Here is a 22,634-nt window from a genome sequence, read left to right on the forward strand (position 1 = left end):
CTCGTTTGGGGTTCTTACCCTGGCATTGGCACTTAGAAGCACCTTGATGAATACGAAAAGGAATTATTGTTTACCCTAGGTTAGCGCTCGAGCTATTTCGACGCAATAGCGACTCCACGTACATTTGAAAAATCAAACTTCTCACATACATCACTTCCTGGAAGCCCTATTCAGACTTTAGCCCAAGCAATGCTGAGCCCAATCCTTCGGCCTTCCGTAGTCTCGCTCGGTTTCGCGAGACCGAGGCTGAGCTCCGCGCCGCCGCCGTGGGGGGGCCCAAGAACACTTCCGGGTGTAACTGGTTGTGCTCTCTGTGTACTTCCGGCAGCCTCTAGACGGTTTCCTCTGCTTCCCGTACCACCCGGCTCAAGTAGCGGACACGGAACCGGGAACCATCAGCCCGTCAGCCTCCGGGCCCTGCAGTCTCTAGCCATGGACCGGGACCTTCTGCGGCAGTCGCTAAATTGCCATGGGTCTTCTTTGCTCTCTCTACTCCGGAGCGAACAGCAGGATAATCCACACTTCCGGAGCCTCCTGGGGTCGGCCGCCGAGCCAACCCGGGGCCCGCCGCCCCAGCAACCGTTGCAGGGCAGGTAATGCAACGTTGGTGCCACTGCGTCACGGGAGAGGGGACGCAGCTCTGGAAGCCACTACCGCAGCCCCGAGTCTGCGTCTAGAGGAAGTGGAGGCGCGGCCATGAGCACAGGAGGATCGCGCGCTGGTGCCTTGGGCTGGGTGGAGGGAGGGCGCTCTTGAGGTGTGCATTGCGGTTTGCGGGGTGAACTTTTTCTATGGCACTGCTTGCTAGAGGCGCAGATTCCTTAGCTAAAATCCCTTGAGCTTTCGTATCTGGGTTGGAGGCGTCATTTTTTAAGTTTCCCCGTTCTCCACCTCCAGGTTGGTTAATGAGGGAATGCCTAGTTAAAACTTTTTCTCTGAGATTGTATGATCTGGAACTTGGGATGGAGAGGAATGGCCGATGAAAGCCGTAAGCAGAAGGTTAGAGTTTGTAAAAAGGCTTTGCAGATAAACCAATTTTCGTATTTTTTTTTTCTTTTTAAGAAAAGAGAAGAGAGTTGACAACATCGAGATACAGAAATTCATCTCCAAAAAAGCAGATCTGCTTTTTGCACTTTCCTGGAAATCAGATGCACCTGCAACTTCTGAAATTAATGAAGATAGTGAAGGTGAGTTTAGCCTTAAAACCTTTAAGATTGACGTTCTGTTTAACAGTACTTCAGGTGAAACGGAACTCAAAACTATCGTTAGTGATTTCGTTAATTTTTTTTTTTTTTTAGATCATTATGCAGTCATGCCACCTTTAGAGCAATTCATGGAGATACCTAGTATGGATCGAAGAGAGCTGTTTTTCCGAGATATTGAGCGTGGTGATATAGTGATTGGAAGAATTAGTTCTGTTCGGGAATTCGGTTTTTTCATGGTGTTGATCTGTTTAGGAAGTGGTATCATGAGAGATATAGCCCACTTAGAAATCACAGTAAGTTATTTTTGTTATTTGGATTGCTTCTGTTTTTGTTAATTCACCTCAATGCAAGAATTATATCTTTGCATGCAGTTGTGCTCAAGTATACCTGCCAAGATACTTTTGGAAATTAAATGTTAATTGGAGAAAAATCGTTAACAAAAATTAGTGAAAGTTACTTACCCAGTTTGTCCCTCCAATTCTGGTTTTGGGGATTTTTTAGATTTAAACTCTGGTTGGCAGGCACAGTGTCCTTTTTTAGGTGCTCAAAGAGGTATCAGTGGACATAGTGAGGTTGATTGGTATTCAGACTTATTTCTTGTAGTTGAACATATGTATTCTTAATTAATATTTGGCATTGTATATTTTCATGTGGATAATTTAGAAATTTTTGTCATTTATATATTTACAATAATACTTTGCCCAAGATGGATAGTCCTGAATTTGAACTAATGTGTCATGATAAAAGATTGGGTATTTGCTATCTATCCAGGCGGATAAAAAGGAAGAAACGCAGAAGGTATTACAGACTGGATAACAGACAAAAACTTTGGAGAATTCACATTTCATTTTCACTGGAATCCTTATACCTTTTAGACAAATTTTAGTTTGCTTTTGATGCGTGTAGTATACTGTTATAAGCCATCATATTTGGTTCCTAAACTAATGGAAAGTTTCATGAGATTTTAGTTTTTTAACCGAACCAGCAAACATATTTTACTGTGTTTGGACACAAAAATTACTTTTAACTAAATCGTTATTTAAATTTTTACTTTAGGTTGTTCATCTACTAGCTGTTTCATACCAAATAGCAAAGATAAAAGAAGACACTGTTCTTACCAAAGCTTGAAATGTCTAGTGTTTTAAAATACTTCTCATTACAGGCTCTTTGTCCCTTAAGAGATGTGCCGTCTCACAGTAACCATGGGGATCCTTTATCATATTACCAAACTGGTGACATCATCCGAGGTGATTAGTTTCATCATACTAATAAAAAAGTAATGATTGTTGAATTTTTGTTTTTATTAATTTTAAAAAATACAGTCTAAGTGGGTAGTGTTTGGGAAAGTTTATATTTTTTATGTTAGTTTACGTTTTCTTACTAATCAGCTTAGTTCTCTTTTTTTTTCTTAAGCTGGAATCAAGGATATTGACAGATACCATGAAAAGCTGGCAGTATCTCTGTATAGCTCTTCTCTTCCACCACACCTATCTGGTATTAAATTAGGTGTAATTAGCTCTGAAGAGCTTCCTTTGTACTACAGGTAATTTATATTATTTCAACAACAGTTCGTTACGAAAGTCTCTTGCATTGAGGAATACCAAATTTTGTGAAACTTTTGACAACAAAGGGGAATTTTAATTTCTCTTATTGCAAAATGTGTTCATGTTATTTTTATAACAGTTAAACTGCTTCAGACTTGGGAAAAGGTAACCATATCATAATATTGCCACACCATCTTATGCAAAAAATGGTATTAGTATTTAAACCTCAAATGATACTGTTTCTTTATTCTTTACTATTTGTCTGAAATGGAGTGTCAGATTAGTCATTTTACAATTTTTGTGTTTGTATTTTCTTTTTTTAAGGAGAAGTGTTGAACTAAATAGCAATTCTTTGGAGTCCTATGAAAATATCATGCAGAGTTCCTTAGGATTTGTTAATCCAGGAGTAGTTGAATTCCTTCTAGAAAAACTAGGAATAGATGAATCTAATCCACCATCTTTAATGAGAGGCCTACAAAGGTATAGTAAATCAGTATTATTCTCTTAGGTGGTGAGGGGAGTGGTGGTAAGCTCAGAAGCTGCTTATCTGAAGGACATATTTGACCGTCCTAAGCCACCTAGTAGCAGGCATATGCCAAAGGTTGAATGAACCAGGTGATCCCATCTTCTGGACTGGACTGTCTTATCAGTGATTAAGATGTATACCATGTAAACAAGCAGAGAAGGATGCAGAAACTTTTTATAAGAATTTTGTGTGTATGCTAAAGAAAAATACTGTTTTTTTTTGTTTTGTGAGACAGAGTCTCGCTCTGTCACCCAAGCTGGAGTGCAGTGGTGCAATCTTGGCTCACTGCAAGCTCTGCCTCCCGGGTTCACGCCAATCTCCTGCCTCAGCCTCCTGAGTAGCTGTGACTACAGGTGCCCGCCACCATGCCTGGCTAATTTTTTTTTTTAATTTTTAGTAGAGACAGGGTTTCACGGTGTTAGCCAGGATGGTCTCAATCTCCTGACCTCATGATCTGCCCGCCTCGGCCTCCCAGAGTGCTGGGATTACAGGCATGAGCCACTGCACCCAGCCAAGAAAAATACTGTTTAACAATAATAATCATTTCGAAAGTTCAAAGATTTTGGTATGTAAATAGAATGCAAATTTCTTGCTTGGGATTCATACTTTCAGTGTTGAGTGCCTGTCAAGCAGAATTAAGTATAGTTACTTAAAAAATATTTGTGGTTTAACGTTTTAATTTTTATTTTCTTTAATAGCAAAAATTTCTCTGAAGATGATTTTGCTTCTGCACTGAGAAAAAAACAATCTGCGTCTTGGGCTTTAAAATGGTATGAAGACTGTCTTTCAACAGTTGCATTATATCTAGTCTAAAAGCTTGGGGCAAGGCAAGCATGCTTATGTCATCAATAAGACAAATTTGAGATGAATTAAAGTGATGCCTTTTTGACATGAGCTTTTCTTTTATAGATGTAAGTAGTCTTACATTTTACACTTAACAGGTTTTACACTTAACAGATAAGTTTTATTCAGCATTTCTGTTTTCTCAAAAGGAATTAGTATATTGATATCTGGGTTTCACCAATATTTATTGTGAAAATGTCCAAAGGCAGAAGAATGCTCCTTAGGTATATTGTGAGTATTCTGAAAAATAAATATTTGCCAAGTTTGATGACATTTGCTTTTAAAACTTAGTCACGCTAACATTTTATTTAGATAGTGTTTGAAGTGTTTGTGATGCTTTACAAATGTCTGTCTTAGTGTGAAGATTGGAGTTGATTATTTTAAAGTTGGACGCCATGTGGATGCTATGAATGAATACAATAAAGCTTTGGAAATAGACAAACAAAACGTGGAAGCTTTGGTAGCTCGTGGAGCACTGTAAGTGAATCATACGTGGATTTTAAGGAATGTTTACCAGGTAAATGCAAACAAGATTTATGAAGAGCTTGTGAGATACAGCCCTCTAATTTTGTTTCATGTCTCTAGATATGCGACAAAAGGAAGTTTGAACAAAGCAATAGAAGATTTTGAGCTTGCATTAGAAAACTGTCCAACTCACAGAAATGCAAGAAAATACCTCTGCCAGACACTTGTAGAGAGAGGAGGACAGTAAGTGTCAGATTTTGTTTAATAGTAGAGGTCTTATGTTCAACCAACTACTAAAAAATTTTGAACTTAACATAAGGCAATAGTTTCTTAAGCACTTAATTTAGAACACTCTTGGTTTCAATAAATAAATAGAAAAGTACAAGAGATTAGGCAAATACTCCTTCCCTGGATAATATACTCAGATTTTTTGGTTTAATGGCTGTACTATTTGTATAGTCATTCCTGTTTGTGATCACAAATTCCAAGTTAGTTAAATTTTGCAATATTCGTTGATAATTCATAGGAACTTCTATTTAATGATTGGAGCAACTTTTTACATTCTTACTAGGTAGATAACTAGTACCTATTTGTATGTGGTTGTCTTATAGCCTTGTATTGGTGTCTTTTAGCTGAGTGAATAGCAATACCTTGCAGTTACTTAAGCCAGAGATATTGCTCATCTTTGACTTGTCCTTTGTTTCCCATATCCAGTCTACTGACACAAAAGTGATCCCCTTGTATTTGTTTTACAGTAATTTCTTTTTCCTTCTAAGAACCAAAAGCACTTTGCAACGTCCTTTGACTGCTCTGTGTCTAAACTTTCTCATTCTGGTGTTTCACAACCTACACTTGTGAGCTTCATTTAATGATTATGCTATTTACAGGCTCGTTGTGATATATGTGTATGTTGGTATTTCCAAAGATTTCCAAAATTTTCTATAGATAATTTTTCATAAACTGCTAGGGAAAAGGAGCCTGCTGCTATAATTACGTGCTACAGTTCAAGATTATACTAAATTTGTGGACACCTATTTATCATGGGTTTTCATGTATTACTGCCAAAATGTGCCAATATTGGATATTAGTTACTAGTAATGGATTTCTGTTTATGTGGTCTTTGAAATAAATTACAGTAAAAAGCATATTATTTTGGTATTTTATTTTGGAAAATAATTTACTAAATGTGGCTTTTCCCTAGTAAGCTCTCTCTTATAAGCCTCTGACCTGTATGCATATTTGGATAGTTTTGTTGTTTTTACAAAAAAGCTAAATCTTTCTTTTAAATTTAGATTAGAAGAAGAAGACAAGTTTTTAAATGCTGAAAGTTACTATAAGAAAGCTTTGGCTTTGGATGAGACTTTTAAAGATGCAGAGGATGCTTTGCAGAAACTTCATAAATATATGCAGGTGATTCCTTATTTCCTCTTAGAAAAATTTAGTGATATTTGAAATAATGCCCAAACTTAATTTTCTTCTAAGGGAAACTTCTAGATTACTTAAGTAAGGCATTATGAAAAGTTTCTTTTTAGGTACGGTTCTTCCTAATTGGGTTTGACATTGCTTCGTAGTGCCTCTGTATTTGTCCGTAATTGAAAGTAAAAATAGCTATGAGAAAACTATTACCTAAATTTCGTATGATGTTTTGAGAAATGTCTTTGTAGTGAGCTTACCTGGTGGTTTTTAAATTACCATTGTTGCTACTATAATTGAGTTAATTATAAAAACCTTTATGAGACATATTTTAAATTGTCTTTTCCTGTAATACTGATGATGATGTTTTCTCATGCATTTTCTTCTGAATTGGACCATTGCTGCTGTGTCTGTGACATCTGGTGCTGCTCATCCCCATCCACAAACTGGAAAATGATTTCCTATGTAATCATGCATCCAACTGGGCTGTGCTATTTTTTTAAATGGTTTGTATTTGAACATGGTGATTCCTCCTTCAATTCACCTTAATGGAATGTCTTTATTTGAATTTGTAAATATGTGTTTACACATTTATTTGTAAAATGTGTCCTGTTTAAATTTTTCAATTTTTAAAAATAATTTTTATGTACTTTTTTTTTTTTTAACCTTTCTTGCACTCTGGGTCATGGGTACCACTGCAATGGCTTCCCCTTTTTTTATGGGATACCAACTGCAATATGGTCCTCAATGCTGTCCTGGCCATTTCAATGACTAATGCCAAACATCTGTATGACTAATTTTTTTATGTTAAAAAAATACTGTTTAATGCTGGCTCTATGGTGATTTGGTTTTACTAAATTGGGTTTCTGGCTGGGGGTGGTCTTTTGAATACTGGGTTTTATATATGCTGCTATTTTTAACGTGTGGTTTTTTTCGATATCTGGGTTCTAAAAGAAATCTTTGGAATTAAGAGAAAAACAAGCTGAAAAGGAAGAAAAGCAGAAAACAAAGAAAATAGAAACAAGTGCAGAAAAGTTGCGTAAGCTCTTAAAAGAAGAGAAGAGGTAAACTATAATATTCAGTATTTTTAAACTTAAGGCAACTACTGAATTGAACCCAAAGTGCCATACTGGAGGTAAAGTAAATAAAAATATAGAAGTATTTTAAGTGATAATCAATGACTGTTAAGAATCTTTAGCAAATATGTGTTCCATGTATTTTCCTATTAAAGAGATGAAGTGGAATTTGAGGCTAGAATTCTACCAAAAAAATGTATCTTAGAATTAAAATATAGAATAAGTTACTTTAATTATATTTTAGGAAGAAATATTTTAGAACTAGAGCAGTGGTTCTGAACTAGGGGGGGGATTTATTCCCCCGGGGACATTTGACAAGATCTGGAGACGTTTTTGATTGCCATAACTGAGGGTGCTACTGCATCTAGTGTATAATGGTCAGGGATGCTATTAAACTTTCTGTAATGCACAAGTCAGCTCCCACCCCCACCCCCAACAAAGAATTATTTGGCTGAATATACCAGTAATCAGGTGAAGAAACCATGAACTAGAGGTAGCCAAATAAAAAACTTGAGTTCTCCTTTATGTGTTCAGTAGTCTTAAGTTTTTAAGGTAGTGTTGAAAAAGTCTGTCTTTCAGAAATGATGGATTTGCTTACAATGATACCTGTCTGCAAGCATTTTTCCCCCAAAAGTGCTTAATAGTAAAATCAGATCTTGTAATAGCTGAGATTATTGTATCATTTATCTGAACCACAGCTTTTATAAAATCTTGAAAGGAAACAAATCGGGCCCACATCTTTATGAATCATTTAGAAACATTTTTGTACATATATGACAGGTTAACTGTTTTTTTTAGGCTAAAGAAGAAAAGAAGAAAATCAACTTCTTCCTCTTCAAGTGTTTCTTCTGCTGATGAATCAGTGTCTTCATCATCATCCTCTTCCTCTTCTGGTCACAAAAGGCATAAGAAACATAAGAGGAACCGTTCAGAGTCGTCTCGCAGTTCCAGAAGGCATTCATCTAGGGCATCCTCAAGTCAGATAGATCAGAATAGGAAAGATGAGTGCTACCCAGTTCCAGCTAATACTTCAGCGTCTTTTCTTAACCATAAACAAGAAGTGGAGAAACTACTGGGGAAGCAGGATAGGTTACAGTATGAAAAGACACAGATAAAAGAGAAAGATAGATGCCCTCTCTCTTCATCTTCACTTGAAATACCGGATGATTTTGGAGGTAGGTCTGAAGATCCAAGAGATTTTTATAATAGCTATAGAACCCAAGCAGGTAGTAGCAAAACAGAAAAGCCATATAAATCAGAAAGACATTTTTCCAGTAGAAGAAATTCCTCAGATTCCTTCTGTAGGAATTCAGAGGACAAGATTTATGGTTATAGGAGATTTGAAAAGGATATAGAGGGAAGAAAAGAGCACTATAGAAGGTGGGAACCAGGTTCTGTGAGGCATTCTACCTCGCCAGCAAGCTCAGACTACTCGTGGAAGTCAGTTGAGAAATACAAAAAATATACTCACTCTGGATCACGTGATTTCAGTAGACATGAGCAAAGATACCGATTAAATACAAATCAAGGAGAATATGAAAGAGAGGACAATTATGGGGAGGATATCAAAACAGAGGTTCCAGAAGAAGATGCACTAAGTAGCAAAGAACACTCAGAAAGGAGTGTTAAAAAAAATTTACCTCAGAATTTACTGAATATATTTAATCAGATAGCTGAATTTGAAAAAGAAAAAGGAAATAAGTCAAAAAATTAATACACCAAGGATATCAGCACCATTACACAAAATGCCATTAAGTTTTTGGGTGTTTTAGTCATAACAGTTCAGTGCAGAAATCTCTGCTCCTAAAATTATTTGTAGAGATTACAGGAAACAAATGCTTTTAAGCTTTTCTCAAATTTTGTTTCAGTTGTAGGTCCCTTGTCACAGCCTGGTTTTTAGAGTTTTTATGTATATGTTTATGTACAGTATATTACTCTGACAATTTGAATTTCTTCACTTAAAGATAATTCTCTGAAAGTACTGTTTCTTCATTCGATTACGGTATATGAGAATTCCTGGGTCCATCTTATCCTGCTGTTTGAGAGAAAAATTTGTGCATTGAACACTTGGATCATTTTTATAAAAATTGATTTTTCTGTTAAATTAAAAATCGTCAGCTTTTGAAAGATTATATGTTCGAATGTTTCTTGAACACTTTTATATTTATCAGTTTAAATATTACATTTTTTGCCCAATTTTTTTTTAATTTTTAAATGGTAGATTATGTCTTAATTTTCCTCTAAAGCCTGATTTGATTAAAAGTGGTTTGTGAACAGTCATTGGCTTCCCCCCAGCATAAGTGCCTTAGGAATAAGATCATAAAAGTTGAATAGAAGCCCATTTTGCTTATTTCTCCGTTATTATTTTTTACCTCATTGCTAGCATAGCCATAAAACGCTTTTTAACTTTAAATATTTGCAAGGCCCTTACGGCCTGTATTCCACGCAAGGGTAAATCAGAAAAGAAAAAGAATCCTTTTAGCAAAAACATAGCAGTAGCAGACAAGCACATTGTAAATCTGGCTTTTTTGTAGTGAAAGAAAATTGGGAAACTGTCCTCGTATTGCAGATGTTCAGTCCAGAGGGCATTAGGCATGTTTTTAAATCTGACCTGCATTTCTCCTTACCGCCTCCTGTGCCTTGATGCTTCTCTGATGACCCCTTTCTCAGAGTCTGAATAAATAAATAGACAAACTAGAGCCTGGTTTTACTCAGAATAAATTCCAGCAGCTACAGCTGACGAACAAAGAGACTTGGATTATAAAGATCCTCCTGAAATTGTGAAAATAGGGTAGTATATTCTTTGGGAGATAGAGATAGGAATCATAAGTACTGGGTTTATGATGTCATTGGAGTCTTTGCAGTTTAAGATTCTCAAGGCTGTAAATTATAATGAGCTTTAGATACTGTCACAGTGACACTAGATAAGTGGATGGGTAGCTGGGTATCTGCAGAGGTCTAAGTGAGGGAGAATAATAGAGGAAGAAGAGACTTATTCCTTGTTCTGTCTTGCAGTTCTTGCCAACAGTAAAATGTCTAGGCCTTAAGTACTGAGTGTGTATTATTTGTGTCTACCAAACTCCAGTGATGAGAGCCTAGTGAGAAATCTGAAATTTGTTTTGCAAATGGAACAGTGAAAAGAAACCCTGCTCAAGAGCAATAGATAATGGTGGTAGAAATCGGCTAGTCACTCAAAGCATTAGTCTTTGCACCAAGAAGAAGATTCTTTAAGAAATTCGTCTTAAATGAGTCCTTAATTCTATGTATTAATAGCTCCAGTATCATCTTTACATAGTGTCCTACATTGTGGTGTTTATAATGAGTGAAAACTACCTCTTGGCATAGCCTTTGACATTTTGGAATCCCTAGTACAGCCTAAAATTTTAAACACAACATTTAAAAACATTTTTTTTCCTTAATTCATATAAATTTAAGGGATACAAGTACATTTTTGTTACATGGATATATCGTATAGTGGTGAAGTCTAGGTTTCTAGTGTAACCATCACCCAAATGATGTACATTGTAAACCCATTTCGTAATTTCTCATCCCTCACCCCCTGCCAACCTACCAACATTGATATAGGCACATTCATGATTCAGACCTCAAAAGTGCAAGCAAGAGGGGCTGAGTACAGTGACTCATGCCTGTAATCCCAGCACTTGAGGCTGAGGGAGGAGGACTGCTGGAGGCTAGAAGTTTGAGACTGGCCTGGGCAACGCAGCATGACTCCATCTCTACAAAAAATTTACAAATAAGTTGGGTGTGGTGGTGCATGCCTATAGTCCCAGCTATGCGGGAGGATCACTTGAGCCCAGGAGTTCAAGGCTGCAGTGAGCTCTGATTGTGCCACTGCACTCCAGCTTGGGTGACAGCCAGACTGGTTTCTTAAACACAACAAAAACAAAATGGGACTTAAGTAACCTACGAAGTTCTTGCACAGCAAAAGAACACAAGTGAACAGACAACCTGCAGAATGGGACAAAATATGCAAACTATGCATCAGGCAGGGGACTCATCCAGAATTTACAAGGAATTCAACAACCAAAAAACCCTATCCAAAAGTGAGCAGAAAACATGAATAGATATTTTTCAAAAGAAGACATAAAAATGGCCAAGAAGCATATAAAATAATGCTCAGCATCACTAATTAGAGAAATGCAAGTTAAAACCAAATGAGATATCGCGCATCAGTCTGAATGGCTATTACACCCCATTCAGTGTAAGAGAATAGTACCTTATCCTGTACGCTACCTGAATTTATTAGGTAGGTGCAAAAGTAATTGCAGTTTTTGCCATGTTAAGCAGAGTAGACAAACCAATTTCTAAGGAAGCTCATCACAGCAAAAATTACTGGGGATTTACATTGTCAAGAATCCCTAGCGACATCTTCAGTAATTTTTCTCAAGATCCTATCTTGGTCTCCATAAGCAAATGAAGCGTGACTTTTGGATATGAGGATAAGTGTCCAGATTTGGAGATAGGTTGATCCCCTGTTGCACCATTTATCATTAGTACACTGAAGTTAGAACTGTTATTTAAGGATTAAATGTAGATTTGTATGCTGGCCTAAGAACCAAACCATTCCACAAATACTGTGCTAAGCTCCAGGTGGCAACTCGGTAAGTAGAGGTTGTTAGTGCAATTTCTGTGTGTCAAGCCCTGTGCATTTTTTTTAATATCCAATTCAATAAACTTGTAGGTAACTTTCTGTGTCTATAGTACAAATGAGGAAAACAGGGAAGTAACTATCCAAGGTTACAGAGGCAGTAAGATACAACCTCTGCCTTCATAGAACAGTGTTTAATATTATTTCAAGTTTTAAGTAATTCCCAAACTAGCATAGGGCTGAGAATAAGAACTTTGATGAGCAAAGTGACTTTAATCAGTTTTTAGGTCTTATAAATCTCATGCATTAGAGCAGTAGTTTAGCCAGAAATTTTATTACCTAGTGTTTTTTTCTGCCCACCTTATTCTTTGGACTTTGCTATGCCTTTTCCTATTTCTAAAACAAAACAAAAAATAATCAGGAGAACTATTCACTACCACTACTGCTTTTCAGAAAGAAATACAACAGTTCTAAAATAATGACAGTTGTAATGAGTATTTTTTCCCCAGGTTTGAAGGAGACATTTACATTCATGAATTCTAATACATTTATTTAAAATCCAGTTTTCTAATATTCCACACCATTCCAAGAGTACAAAGTGTTGGGCACATGTTATAATAAAGTATTAACTGGAAAAACTACTATATTTGGCAGTCTACCTCAAACTAAATGAAAACTCTATTGCAAATCATGTCCTATCTAGCTTTCATTAAATTGTTTATTAAGAAAATTTCAAAATTATATTCTTTATACTTGGTTGGCAAATCTTTAATGCGTATGATTTCTTTCAAGGTCAGAAGTGATTTTTATAAATTTAAGCTGCATTTTAAAATTGATATACAGTGTTTCTCTTATCAGTTGGTTTTTTTGGGGGGGGTGTGGGGGGTTGATGCTATTTTTTGGTTAAAAATTACAGCAAAAGAAGAAACTGCCTTTAACAATTTTCCTCCCCCAAAAGTCTGAGAAATAGTTACTTTGAATAAAGAAAACCTAATTTTGGTGTCTTGTAGGGTAATTGAGATTTTCACATTGTAATAAGCTCATAATAGTACAGTAAATTTTTAGACATTTCTTCTTGAAAGATTGTTACATTAGAAATGAGTGTAGTTTCGTGAAATAATGAAGCAAACTATTTTCTAACACTACGAACATCAAAATTAAAGTGAAATACAGCATTTTTTCTATGCTTGTATAATATGTAGCCTTGTCAAGAATCTGCTATTAATGTTTTTCTTCAGTATGGAGAAAATGAGAACGTTCCTTTTTTTTTTTAAACAAGTTTTACATTTACCACTAAGTTTTTACACTTTCCACTAGATAAAATGTGTTGGGTCGTTTTGTATTTTAAAGTATACTTTTGTTTTTGTGTTTACAACTTTTTCAGAAGAGATTAAAATGTTTATTTGCTGCTCTTTTTGCTCTTACCATTACTAGAGCTACTTCTAGCACTAGTTGGCCTAGAAGGGCTGCCTATTAGTGAAGAGGAGGCCGGGAAGTTAAGCTCCAGTACTTTAATTGAAGACTGAGAAGTAGATGTACTTGTACTCCTAGATGACCTAGAAGAAAAACCAGAATTATAAATTTAATGCAAAGTTTGTATTTCAGTATAGACTCTATCATTATTGGCAAAATAATGATTCCATAAGTAAAGAGATCAAAAAAGTGCATATTAGTAGTGTTAATACATTTTTAAATGACCATCAATAGATAAAAAGTTTAAAGAGGAAAAGAAAGATGAACATACATGAGTTTCAAACCAGTAGAAAAGTAGTTCAGTAAGTATGTTCCTACATGGTAAAAATGCTTTGAACTATAATCAGTTTTTTAGAGTTGGAATCATTAAGCATTGAAAGTTTCCAAGACAGAGGAAAGAGGGCCAAGAGGATTTGGTGCTGGCAAAAATTATAAAATGATACCTTTTGTAATTTAAGCTGAAGAGAAGAGTGAGAGGCATATTGATGAATAAAATGGTGGGGTCATTTGAAAAACAACTAGCTATATAATTCTGAAATAAGTTTTAAATATGTATTTTATGAAAGTACAGGGATGTTCAATTATATAGAAACAGTTTTTTTACTTAAATGAAACACTGTTTTTTAGGGGCCTCTTCATGAAATTTTTACCTGGACTAAGGAATAGTAATTTAATAAGTAGCTGCTGAATGCAGGAGATTGTGAATTCTAAAATCAGGATCATTATTAATAAACTTTTGTCAGCAAAGCACAAGAATGTTGCTTTAAGCATCTGGTGATAGAACTGTGGATAACAACTGCAGAAGAAAAAAAAAGTTTCCTTTTTAGCAAAATAAAGCTTCATAAAGTCAAATCCTGATTATGTAAAATACCACAATGTGGTTTTAATCACAAAAATCGTGTTTTATATGTTTTTACATCTAAGCTGCCCTTATATGTTTTTTAAAAATTTCCCCCAACTTGGGGTTCACCCCCAAATGCTAGATGTAGCCCTCAAATTTATTTGTTTTATCCTACTGAAATAACTGATAGTCACAGAGCACTTGGGCTATACTAGAAATAGTGACACCAGCAAAAGTCAGAAGGAAATTCTTGTTCTGTTGGCTGTTTCTGCATCTAATCTATCTGATGCTGACTAGTGAGATGTCTGAGGGTGAAAAGAGCACTGGCCTTGAGTCCATGGGCCTGTCCAACAGCTGCGGTAATGTAGAAGTGGCTGGGATCACTTAGTGTACAGCTGTGAGAGTTAAGCAGATATTTTTTAACCTTCCACTTACCTTGCTGATAGTAGTGAAGTATGTGAAGGAGATCTAGAACTCTGATGACTGCCTTTAATACTAGCCGTAGGTAGTTCTAACTCACTCTGGAGGAATATTCAATAGCAATCATTAGTACTACTTACTGTTTTTTAGAAGAGAAATATTTTTAATTAGCTTTCACTTCATGATGAATGTCATAAAAGTTTTTATTTTCATGAAGTGTTTAAGAAATATATTTAATAGAAGGTGCTGTATTACCTGTTGAAAGTATGTTTGAAGGATAATACGGATCTCAGCATTTTCTTCTATGATATCAACTAACATTTCATCAATAACCTTGTGAAACTGTTTGACCTCACGAAGTCTGATGTCTTGTTCTTCCAGTGTTTCATCTTTTGTGTCTTTCAAAAGACGGATTTCCTTTGTGAGTTTTGCACACTGTTGGTAAATAATAGTCAATTATTCTATAAACCTGTTTTCCAGAATTTAATATTTTTAATAGATGAAGGAGGATTTGGGACTTCAAAAATGTAAATATGAAAGGTCAGTTTTTAAAAGATGTCAATACCTGCTTGGTCACTCTTTCTAATTTTGGCTTCTGCTCCTCCGTTTCTTTACTTAGTTGAAATGAATAAGCCTGCTTCTCTGATAACTTTTCTTTGACATTATTTGCTAAATGTTCTATAACATTTAATGTATTTTCCATGCTCTGTAGAAAAAGTATTAACATGTATTTTTTAGAATCAGAAATTGACTTTTATATAACGTCATTTATCAAGTATTTGTTTAATTTTAATTCATTTATTCTTGTACATAATATACATTATTTCTGTTGGTGAGTAATAAGTACAGTGATGTATCTCTTAATGACATCTCGGTCAATGATGGACTGCATGTATGATGGTGGTCCCATAAGATTATAATGGAGCTGAAAAATTCCTGTTACCTAGCGACGTTGTAATGTTGTGGCACAATACATTACTCATGAGTTTGTGGTGATGCCTGGTGTAAACAAACCTGCATTGCCAGTCATATAAAAGTCTAGCACATACAATTATGTTCAGTGCATAATACTTGATAGTGATAATAAAACATATTACTGATTTATGTATTTACTATACAATATACTTTCATTATTTTACAGTGTACTCCTATTTATTTAAAAAATTAACTATAAAACAGCCTCAGGCAGGTCCTTCAGGAGGTATTCCAGAAGAGGGCGTTGTTATCATAGATGACAGCTCCATTCATGTTACTGACCCTGAAGACCTTCAAGTGGGACAAGATATGGAGGTGGAAGACAGTAGTATTGATGATCCTGACCACGGGTAGGCTTAGGTTTATGTGTGTGTATGTGTCTTAGTTTTTAACAAAACAAGTTAAAAAGTAAAAAAAAAATAGAAAAATGCTTAGAGAATAAGGATATAAAGAAAGTTTTTGTGCAGTTGAACAATGTATGCTTAAGCTAAGTGTTACCACAAAAGAGTCAAAAAATTTTACAAAATTAAAAATGTTTAAAGTTAAAAAGCTCTAGTAAGCTAAGGTCAGTTTATTATTGGAGAACTAAAATTATTTTATGAATTTACTGTAGCCTAAGTGTATATGGTTTATCATGTCTACAGTAGTGTACAGCAATTAGGTCTTCACATTCTCTCACCACTCACTCACTGACTCACCCAGAGCAGCTCCCAGTCCTGCAAGCTCCATTTATGGTAAGTGCCCTGTACAGGTGTACTGTTTTTTTAATCCATTATACCATATTTTTTTTTTTTTTTTTTTTTATCTTTTTTTTTTTTTTTTTTTTTTTTTTTTTTTTTTTTTTTTTTTTTTTTTTGAGACGGAGTCTTGTTGCCCAGGCTGGAGTGCAGTGGCGCGATCTCGGCTCACTGCAAGCTCCGCCTCCCGGGTTCCCGCCATTCTCCTGCCTCAGCCTCCTGAGTAGCTGGGTACAGGCGCCCGCCAGTGCCCGGCTAATTTTTTTTTTGTATTTTTAGTAGAGACGGGGTTTCACTGTGGTGTACTGTGATCCGCCCGCCTTTTTTAATCCATTATACCATATTTTTATTGTACCTTTTCTCTGTTTAGATTTGTTTAGATACACAAGTACCATTGTGTTACAGTTGCCTGTAGTACTCAGTACAGTAACACACTTTACAAGCTTACAGCCTAGCAACAATAGGCTATACCATCTATGTTTGTGTAAGTACACTCTTAACGAAGTTCACACAGTGACAAAATCACCCAAGGATGCATTCATCAGAACGCATTCCCATTGCAGTGCATGACTGTATAATGGTTTTGTGGATTAAATTTTGTATGTAATTTAACTGGAAAGTATTTTTATAGTATTTTGGAAAAAATAAAACAATCACAACTGAAATCATGGAATTTGCAAAGATTCACAGTATCTCTTCTTCAGCTTTATTAGTAAAGTCAATGTTTAGCGCCTGCTTACAAGGCACATTCTTTTATCTTTCAGTGGTTTGCTTTAGTAACTACTTTCTACTATATTATTATTTTTTCTTTCAAACTTTTTTGTTTTAAGGAGCAATCTTAATGTGATCCTTAAGAAATTAAAATTCATTAAAGGGTTAATGGGTAGATCATAATAACCATTATCTACCAACTAATAACAAGTAATTGTCAGGGCTTAGCACTGGGATTTTAACTAACTTACCTCAGACTTTGAGCACTTGTTTTTGTCTCCTTTAAATAGAGACTGTTATCTCTTACTATCTGCTTCCCTAAAAGAGATTCTAAATAACTGTCTTCTTGGTGGAAGAGCAAGAGAATAGAAGTAGCAGTAATGATAGTTGACTTTTATTGAAGGCATATTACTAAAATGTCTGTAGAATTTACCTGGATGTCTTCTTGAAGTTCCCTGATTTGTCTTTGTTTGTATCTGTATTTTTCATCAACAGCTCTTTTTTGTTCTTCTAGTTGAATTTTTAGCTCATACTCATCACCTGAAATGTAGAACATTTTTAGTTTAAAATTTCAACATGCTATGTAGAAATCAAATTTTAAAGTGTTATGTAAATTGCACCAATATTTTTGTTAAGAAAGGTTAAATCTTTTATATCCAATTGTAGAAAAACACTATGGGCATGTAGTAGCCATTTCTTGTTTTGTCAACATAGAGGAGCAATATGCTGCCATTTTTTTCAGTTTTTGAATTAATTACCCTAGAGAGGTGATATGCCATACAGAACCTGAACTAATAATGGAAGTAACACCCTAGAAAACCACATAGCAAAAAAACGGCATGGGGGGAGCAAAGAAAAGGGATTCGTTTTTCTGACCCAATCAAACGTAGTATACTTTTGTTCTTCATGTCTCACAGTATTCCTTTTAACTATGCACTTGTCACTGTATATATGTATAAAAAATTTTAACTCCTACATACTAGATGGAGTCACTTTTTTAAAAGATTGCTTGTAATTGTTGTTACAGCTGTTCAGCACTTGCAGGGTATTTTCTAGAGCGTAGATTTCTTTTTCTGCTTTGTTGATCTTAGCATCCAAACAGTCACCTTCCCTTTGAAGTTCTTCTTTTTCTTGAGCAGCCTATGAAGTACAGAATAGAACTGGTTGAATAAAAGCATTTACTAGGGGAAGAAATGCCTAATGGCTGTCTTTGGGGCAGAAAATAGTTAACTTGTGACAATAACAGTTTATCTTGTGGCCTACATACAGCACCAAGCATTTATTTCTTGCACTTGATTTACAGTGGAAGCCCAAATTATCAGGCCTTCAAAATATGGCACATAGGATACAGAATTCAAAACCATCATGTAAATGTAGTAACTAACCAAGACTTACATAAAATTTTCCAGCAAAAATTGCCAAAGAGTTAATCAAATATAAATATTACTGGGAAGAGAGGGAGAGAGGTTTGATACTAGATATTAAACCAGAGGAATGTTTCTGGCCTGAAGGAGGTTCAGGAACACTTTATTTCAAAATTTAGGAGTAAAAGATATTTTGCCACAATTTTAAAAATAATTTTTAAAAAAAAGATCATTGTAATAAATGTGGCTGAAAAAGATGAAGTCTATGAATTGCTAAAGACCGAAATTATTTCCTCTAAGAGTGGACATACTCGGTGACTTTCTACCAGGTTAGGGTAATGCTGTCACTGGGCTAGGTTCTGTAGAGCTGTACCTAAACAGTTCCAAAGAACGTCCTAAAGGCTGACATAGATAGTATGCATATATATACATATATGTGTGTATATATATGCAAGAAAAATTTTAGTCAAAATCACTAATAATTTTATTTTAATTTATTCAGTTCTGAGATGTATGTATTTAAACTCGAATGTAGTCAATTAAAAATATAAAGTTTTCTCCGATTATTTTTATTTGTAAAAAATTATGGAGTACAAGTATATTTTGTTACATGGATATATTGTGTAGTGTTGACTAGTGTACTACCCATCATTGGAATACTGTACATCATATACATTAAGTAATTTCTCATTATCCATGTCCCTCTGATACCCCCACCATGCTTCTGAGTCTTCCATGTCTATCACTCCACACTCTACCTCCATGTGTGCGCGTTATTTAGCTCCCACATATAAGTGAGAACATATGGTATTTGTTTTTCTGTGTCTGAGTTGTTTCTCTTAAGATAATGGCCTCCAGTTACATTGTGTTGCCGCAAAAGACAGGATTTCATTCGTTTTTCTGTTTGGATAGTATTTCATTGTGCATATATACCACCTTTTCTTGATCCAATCATCCATCAATGGACACTTCCGTTGAATCCACATCTTTGCTATTGTAAACAGTGCTGCAATAAACATAGAGTGGAGGTATCTTTTTGATTTAATGATTTCTGTTCTTTTGTGTAGATACCAGGTAGTGGGACTGCTGGATCAAAGGGTAGTTCTATTTTTAGTTACCTGAGAAATCTTCATTCTGTTTTCCGTAGAGGTTGTGTTAATTTACATTCCCACCAACCGTATATAACCATTTCTTTTTCTCCATATCCACACCAACATCTGTTATTTTCTGTCTTTTAATGGCCATTCTGATTGTTGGCTTTAATTTACATTTCTGTAATGATTAGTGATGATGAGAAACAACTCAGACACAGAAAGACAAATACCAGAATTCTATTATGTTGCCAGTGATTCCTTTCTCTCCCTCTTTTGTTTGTTTGTTTTATAAGACCTTTGAGTCCTATACTTTTGTGTGTTTTCATGATGGTGAATACTGACATTTTGTTTCCATTTTAAAACTCCTTTGAGCATTTCTTAGAGGACTGGTCTAGTGGTGAAGAATTCCCTTAGTGTTTGCTTGGTAGGGTATTTCTTCTTCCTTTACGAAGCTTATTCTTGCTGGATATAAAATTGGGGGCTGACAGATGTGTTTTTGTTTTGTTTTGTTTTGTTTTTGTTTTTGTTTTCCTTTTAGTGCTTTGAAAATTCTGTCCCATTCTTTTCTGTCCTGTAAGATTTCTGCTGAGAAGTCTGCTGTTACTCTGATGGGGTTTCCTTTATAGGTGACTAGATGCTTTTCTCTTGCGAATTTTAACTTCCCTCTTGCAGTTTCACTTTGACTTTAGACATTCTGATTACAATACACCACGATGAGGTATTATTTTGAAATGTATTTTCCTGGGGATTGCTGGGCCTCTTGTATCTGGATGTCTAACTCTCTCACTAGACTTGAGATGTTTTCATCAATTATTTCCTTAAATGGGCTTTCTAAGCTTTTTTCTCTCTCTTACCCCTTAGGCATAACTGATAATTTGTAAGTTCAGTCACTTTACTAGTTTGAAATATCTTGAAGGCCTTGTTCATTCTTTTTTATTCTTTTTTTTTTTAATTTGTCTGACTGGATTATTTTAAAAGACCTGTCTTCAAGGTCTGATATTCTTTCTGTTTCTTGTCTTATCTATTATTGACTCTTTCTTTTGCTTGTGTAGTCTATTATTGAAGTGTCCAGTGTGTACTGTAGTTCTTTCAGTTTTTCAGTTCTACTTTGTTTTTTTGTTTTGTTTTTTTTTTTTAGATATCTCCCTGGTAAATTTTTTGCTCATACCCTGAATTGATTTCTGATTTCTTTGTGTTGGTTTTCAGATTTCTTTTGCATCTAATTGAGTTTCTATTAATATTTTGAATTTTTCATCTGGCATTTCAAGGATTTCTTTTTGAGTGGGATCTATTGCTGAACAGTTGTCATATGGTGGTTCACATTTCCTTGCTTTTTCATGGTTCCTGTGTCCTTCCATTGATAGATAGATGCATATCTCATGTAACAGTTGCTTCTGCTCATTTTTTTGAAATTGCTTTCCTAGGGGAGGATTTTCTCCTGAAGATGTACATATGTAGTTGATGCTTTGATATGGGGTGCCTGTGGTAGTGTGGTCTTTGTATGATTTCTTAGGCAGTACACAACGTCAGTGGTATCTGTGATTTCCTCAGTGACTTAAGGTATGGTTATTAGTTGACCTTTGTTGAAGTTTTGCTGCAGTCTAGGATGCCAGGTAAGCCTGTCTTTGGGCCCCATTGATGGCAGTGGTGGGCTGAGTGTATCTATTCTTAGGCCCGAGAGTAGCTTGTGCTGTCACTGGTGTTAGTGGGTCCTGGAAGGCTGATTCTTGGGCCTCTGGGTAGCTTGCTCAGATGTTGGTAGTGGGAATGATGGGCCAGACATGTAGGCGGGTTTTCAGGCCCCTGGGCAGCTGGTGTGATGCAGTTAATGGCAGTAGTGGTGGTAAAGCAACTCACTGGAACCCAGAAGGTCCACACTGGTGTTGCTGGTAGCTGCAATGGGTTGGACATGCTGGTCCTCTGGCCTGTTGGTAGTGCACGTGAGTGGGTGTCAGCTGTGGTGGTATTGGTAGGTTAAGTTGCCCCAACAGACTATAGCAGGACTGATCATGTGCCAGCAGTGATGCACTGGGCTGGTAACTATCTGGGCCCCTGGATGGCATACTTGAGGACTTGGGGGATGGGTTTGGGCCAGCAGACTAGTCCTCAGGCCCCTTTGTAGTACCTTTAGGTGCTGGCTGTGACAGTCAGAGATGGGGTGGTTCCCGAGACACTGGCAGAATACTCAGGTATGGGCTGTGGTGGCTGTGCTGTAGGCCTGCCACCAGGGAGGGTGCAACCTTTCTCAAAGGTGCAACAGCATGAGTAAGAAGCTGTAGGAAGTCCCACAGCAGCCATCGTGGAGTGGCAGGAATTGTCACCAGAGTACATGGGCGTGCCTGGTCTCTTTTCTCCCTCCTTGGATCGGAGACAGCTGCAGCAAGTCAGCCTGCACTTGGCCCAAATGTGGGGCACAGTGTAGCATTAAACGCTCCAAATGGTGCTGGCTGTGGCCTTGCAACCAGAGAGTGCAGGGTCCCTCTTAGGTGAGGTGTGCAGGTGGGTAAGAAGTTGTGAGGAGTGCAGTCTTCTCACATCTCCGTCTCACAACAGCCAGTAGCAAGGTCGTGGGAATTGTCTTAGGGGTGCACTGGAGTGCCTGGTCACCCCTCTCCCACCTTGGACAGGTGGTAGCTGCAGTAGTGTTTTAAGGCACAGCCCAGCATTAAATTCTCAAAATGGCACCAGCTATGGGCCCAGGGCCAGAGAGGTTGTGGTTCCTCAGGTGATTTACCTGGGTAGGAAGCTGTGGGGAGTGCCGTCTGCTTATATGTCAGTTTCACAGCAGCCTGCAGCAGGGCAGGGGGAATTGTAAAGGTAAGTTTTATTAGTAATATTTCCATTCTTAACATTTTCACTGGCATTTGTTTTATTGTGCTTCAGATCATTAGTTACACATACTTTGTGATAAGTATTACATAATTTTAAAAAGTTTAGCAAAAAAAATTATAGAAATTATATCTAATTTTTGTGAGTCTCAAATTGGTAACCCCATTTCATTTGAAATATAATAGTATAGTGGGAGACCGAGCTGGAATGAGCCAAACAGATTTTAGTTGTGGACTACTGGGTCAGTTTCTTCATTTTTCAAATGAAGGAGTTGAATTTGTTCATTTTATGCCAATTCCTGATATAATTCCATGTATAGCTTGAAGTTCTAAAATTCTGATTCCATTCACTTCTAAATCAGAGATGATATGTCTTTCAAAAGTTTCTGTCCAACATTTTCAAGTAACTTTAATTGGACAGTTTAATTAAATTGTGGTCAGAACTAGACTGTTTCCTTGCAAAGACTAAGAGAAACTTGGAAATGAGGTTTGAAAAATACTAGTCCTTCA

At 36.2% G+C, this 22,634-nt stretch overlaps 2 protein-coding genes across 4 annotated transcripts in view; one reads left to right on the top strand and one right to left on the bottom strand.

Moving 5' to 3' along the window:
* The first annotated feature begins 291 nt into the window (after nucleotides 1-291).
* TTC14 (tetratricopeptide repeat domain 14) lies at nucleotides 292-15,997 on the top strand. Of its 3 annotated transcripts, XM_050780131.1 has the most exons (13): nucleotides 328-593; nucleotides 1,063-1,187; nucleotides 1,299-1,498; nucleotides 2,368-2,452; nucleotides 2,619-2,748; nucleotides 3,074-3,229; nucleotides 3,974-4,045; nucleotides 4,476-4,595; nucleotides 4,704-4,826; nucleotides 5,876-5,993; nucleotides 6,951-7,060; nucleotides 7,871-8,247; nucleotides 15,557-15,997. In XM_050780131.1, the coding sequence occupies exons 1-13, from the start codon at nucleotides 433-435 to the stop codon at nucleotides 15,742-15,744; spliced, it is 1,965 nt and encodes a 654-aa protein (XP_050636088.1). In that variant the 5' UTR covers nucleotides 328-432; the 3' UTR covers nucleotides 15,745-15,997. The 3 variants fall into 3 exon arrangements, with proteins under 3 accessions (XP_050636087.1, XP_050636088.1, XP_050636086.1); XM_050780130.1 differs by lacking the exon at nucleotides 15,557-15,997 and having other exon boundaries at nucleotides 292-593; nucleotides 7,871-9,204; XM_050780129.1 differs by lacking the exons at nucleotides 328-593; nucleotides 15,557-15,997 and adding an exon at nucleotides 795-897 and having other exon boundaries at nucleotides 7,871-9,204.
* The window catches only part of CCDC39 (coiled-coil domain containing 39), a 64,614-nt gene continuing 54,110 nt past the window's right edge, over nucleotides 12,131-22,634 (bottom strand). The window contains exons 15-20 of the mRNA XM_050780107.1: nucleotides 17,819-17,978; nucleotides 17,272-17,378; nucleotides 14,981-15,121; nucleotides 14,671-14,850; nucleotides 14,431-14,516; nucleotides 12,131-13,237 (exon numbers count right to left, since the gene is read on the bottom strand). Coding sequence (XP_050636064.1) covers nucleotides 13,081-13,237; nucleotides 14,431-14,516; nucleotides 14,671-14,850; nucleotides 14,981-15,121; nucleotides 17,272-17,378; nucleotides 17,819-17,978 — 831 coding nt within the window. The 3' untranslated portion in view covers nucleotides 12,131-13,080. The remainder of the gene's footprint in view (nucleotides 13,238-14,430; nucleotides 14,517-14,670; nucleotides 14,851-14,980; nucleotides 15,122-17,271; nucleotides 17,379-17,818; nucleotides 17,979-22,634) is intronic.

Source organism: Macaca thibetana, chromosome 2, assembly GCF_024542745.1.
Source record: "Macaca thibetana thibetana isolate TM-01 chromosome 2, ASM2454274v1, whole genome shotgun sequence".
Lineage (NCBI taxonomy): Eukaryota > Metazoa > Chordata > Mammalia > Primates > Cercopithecidae > Macaca > Macaca thibetana.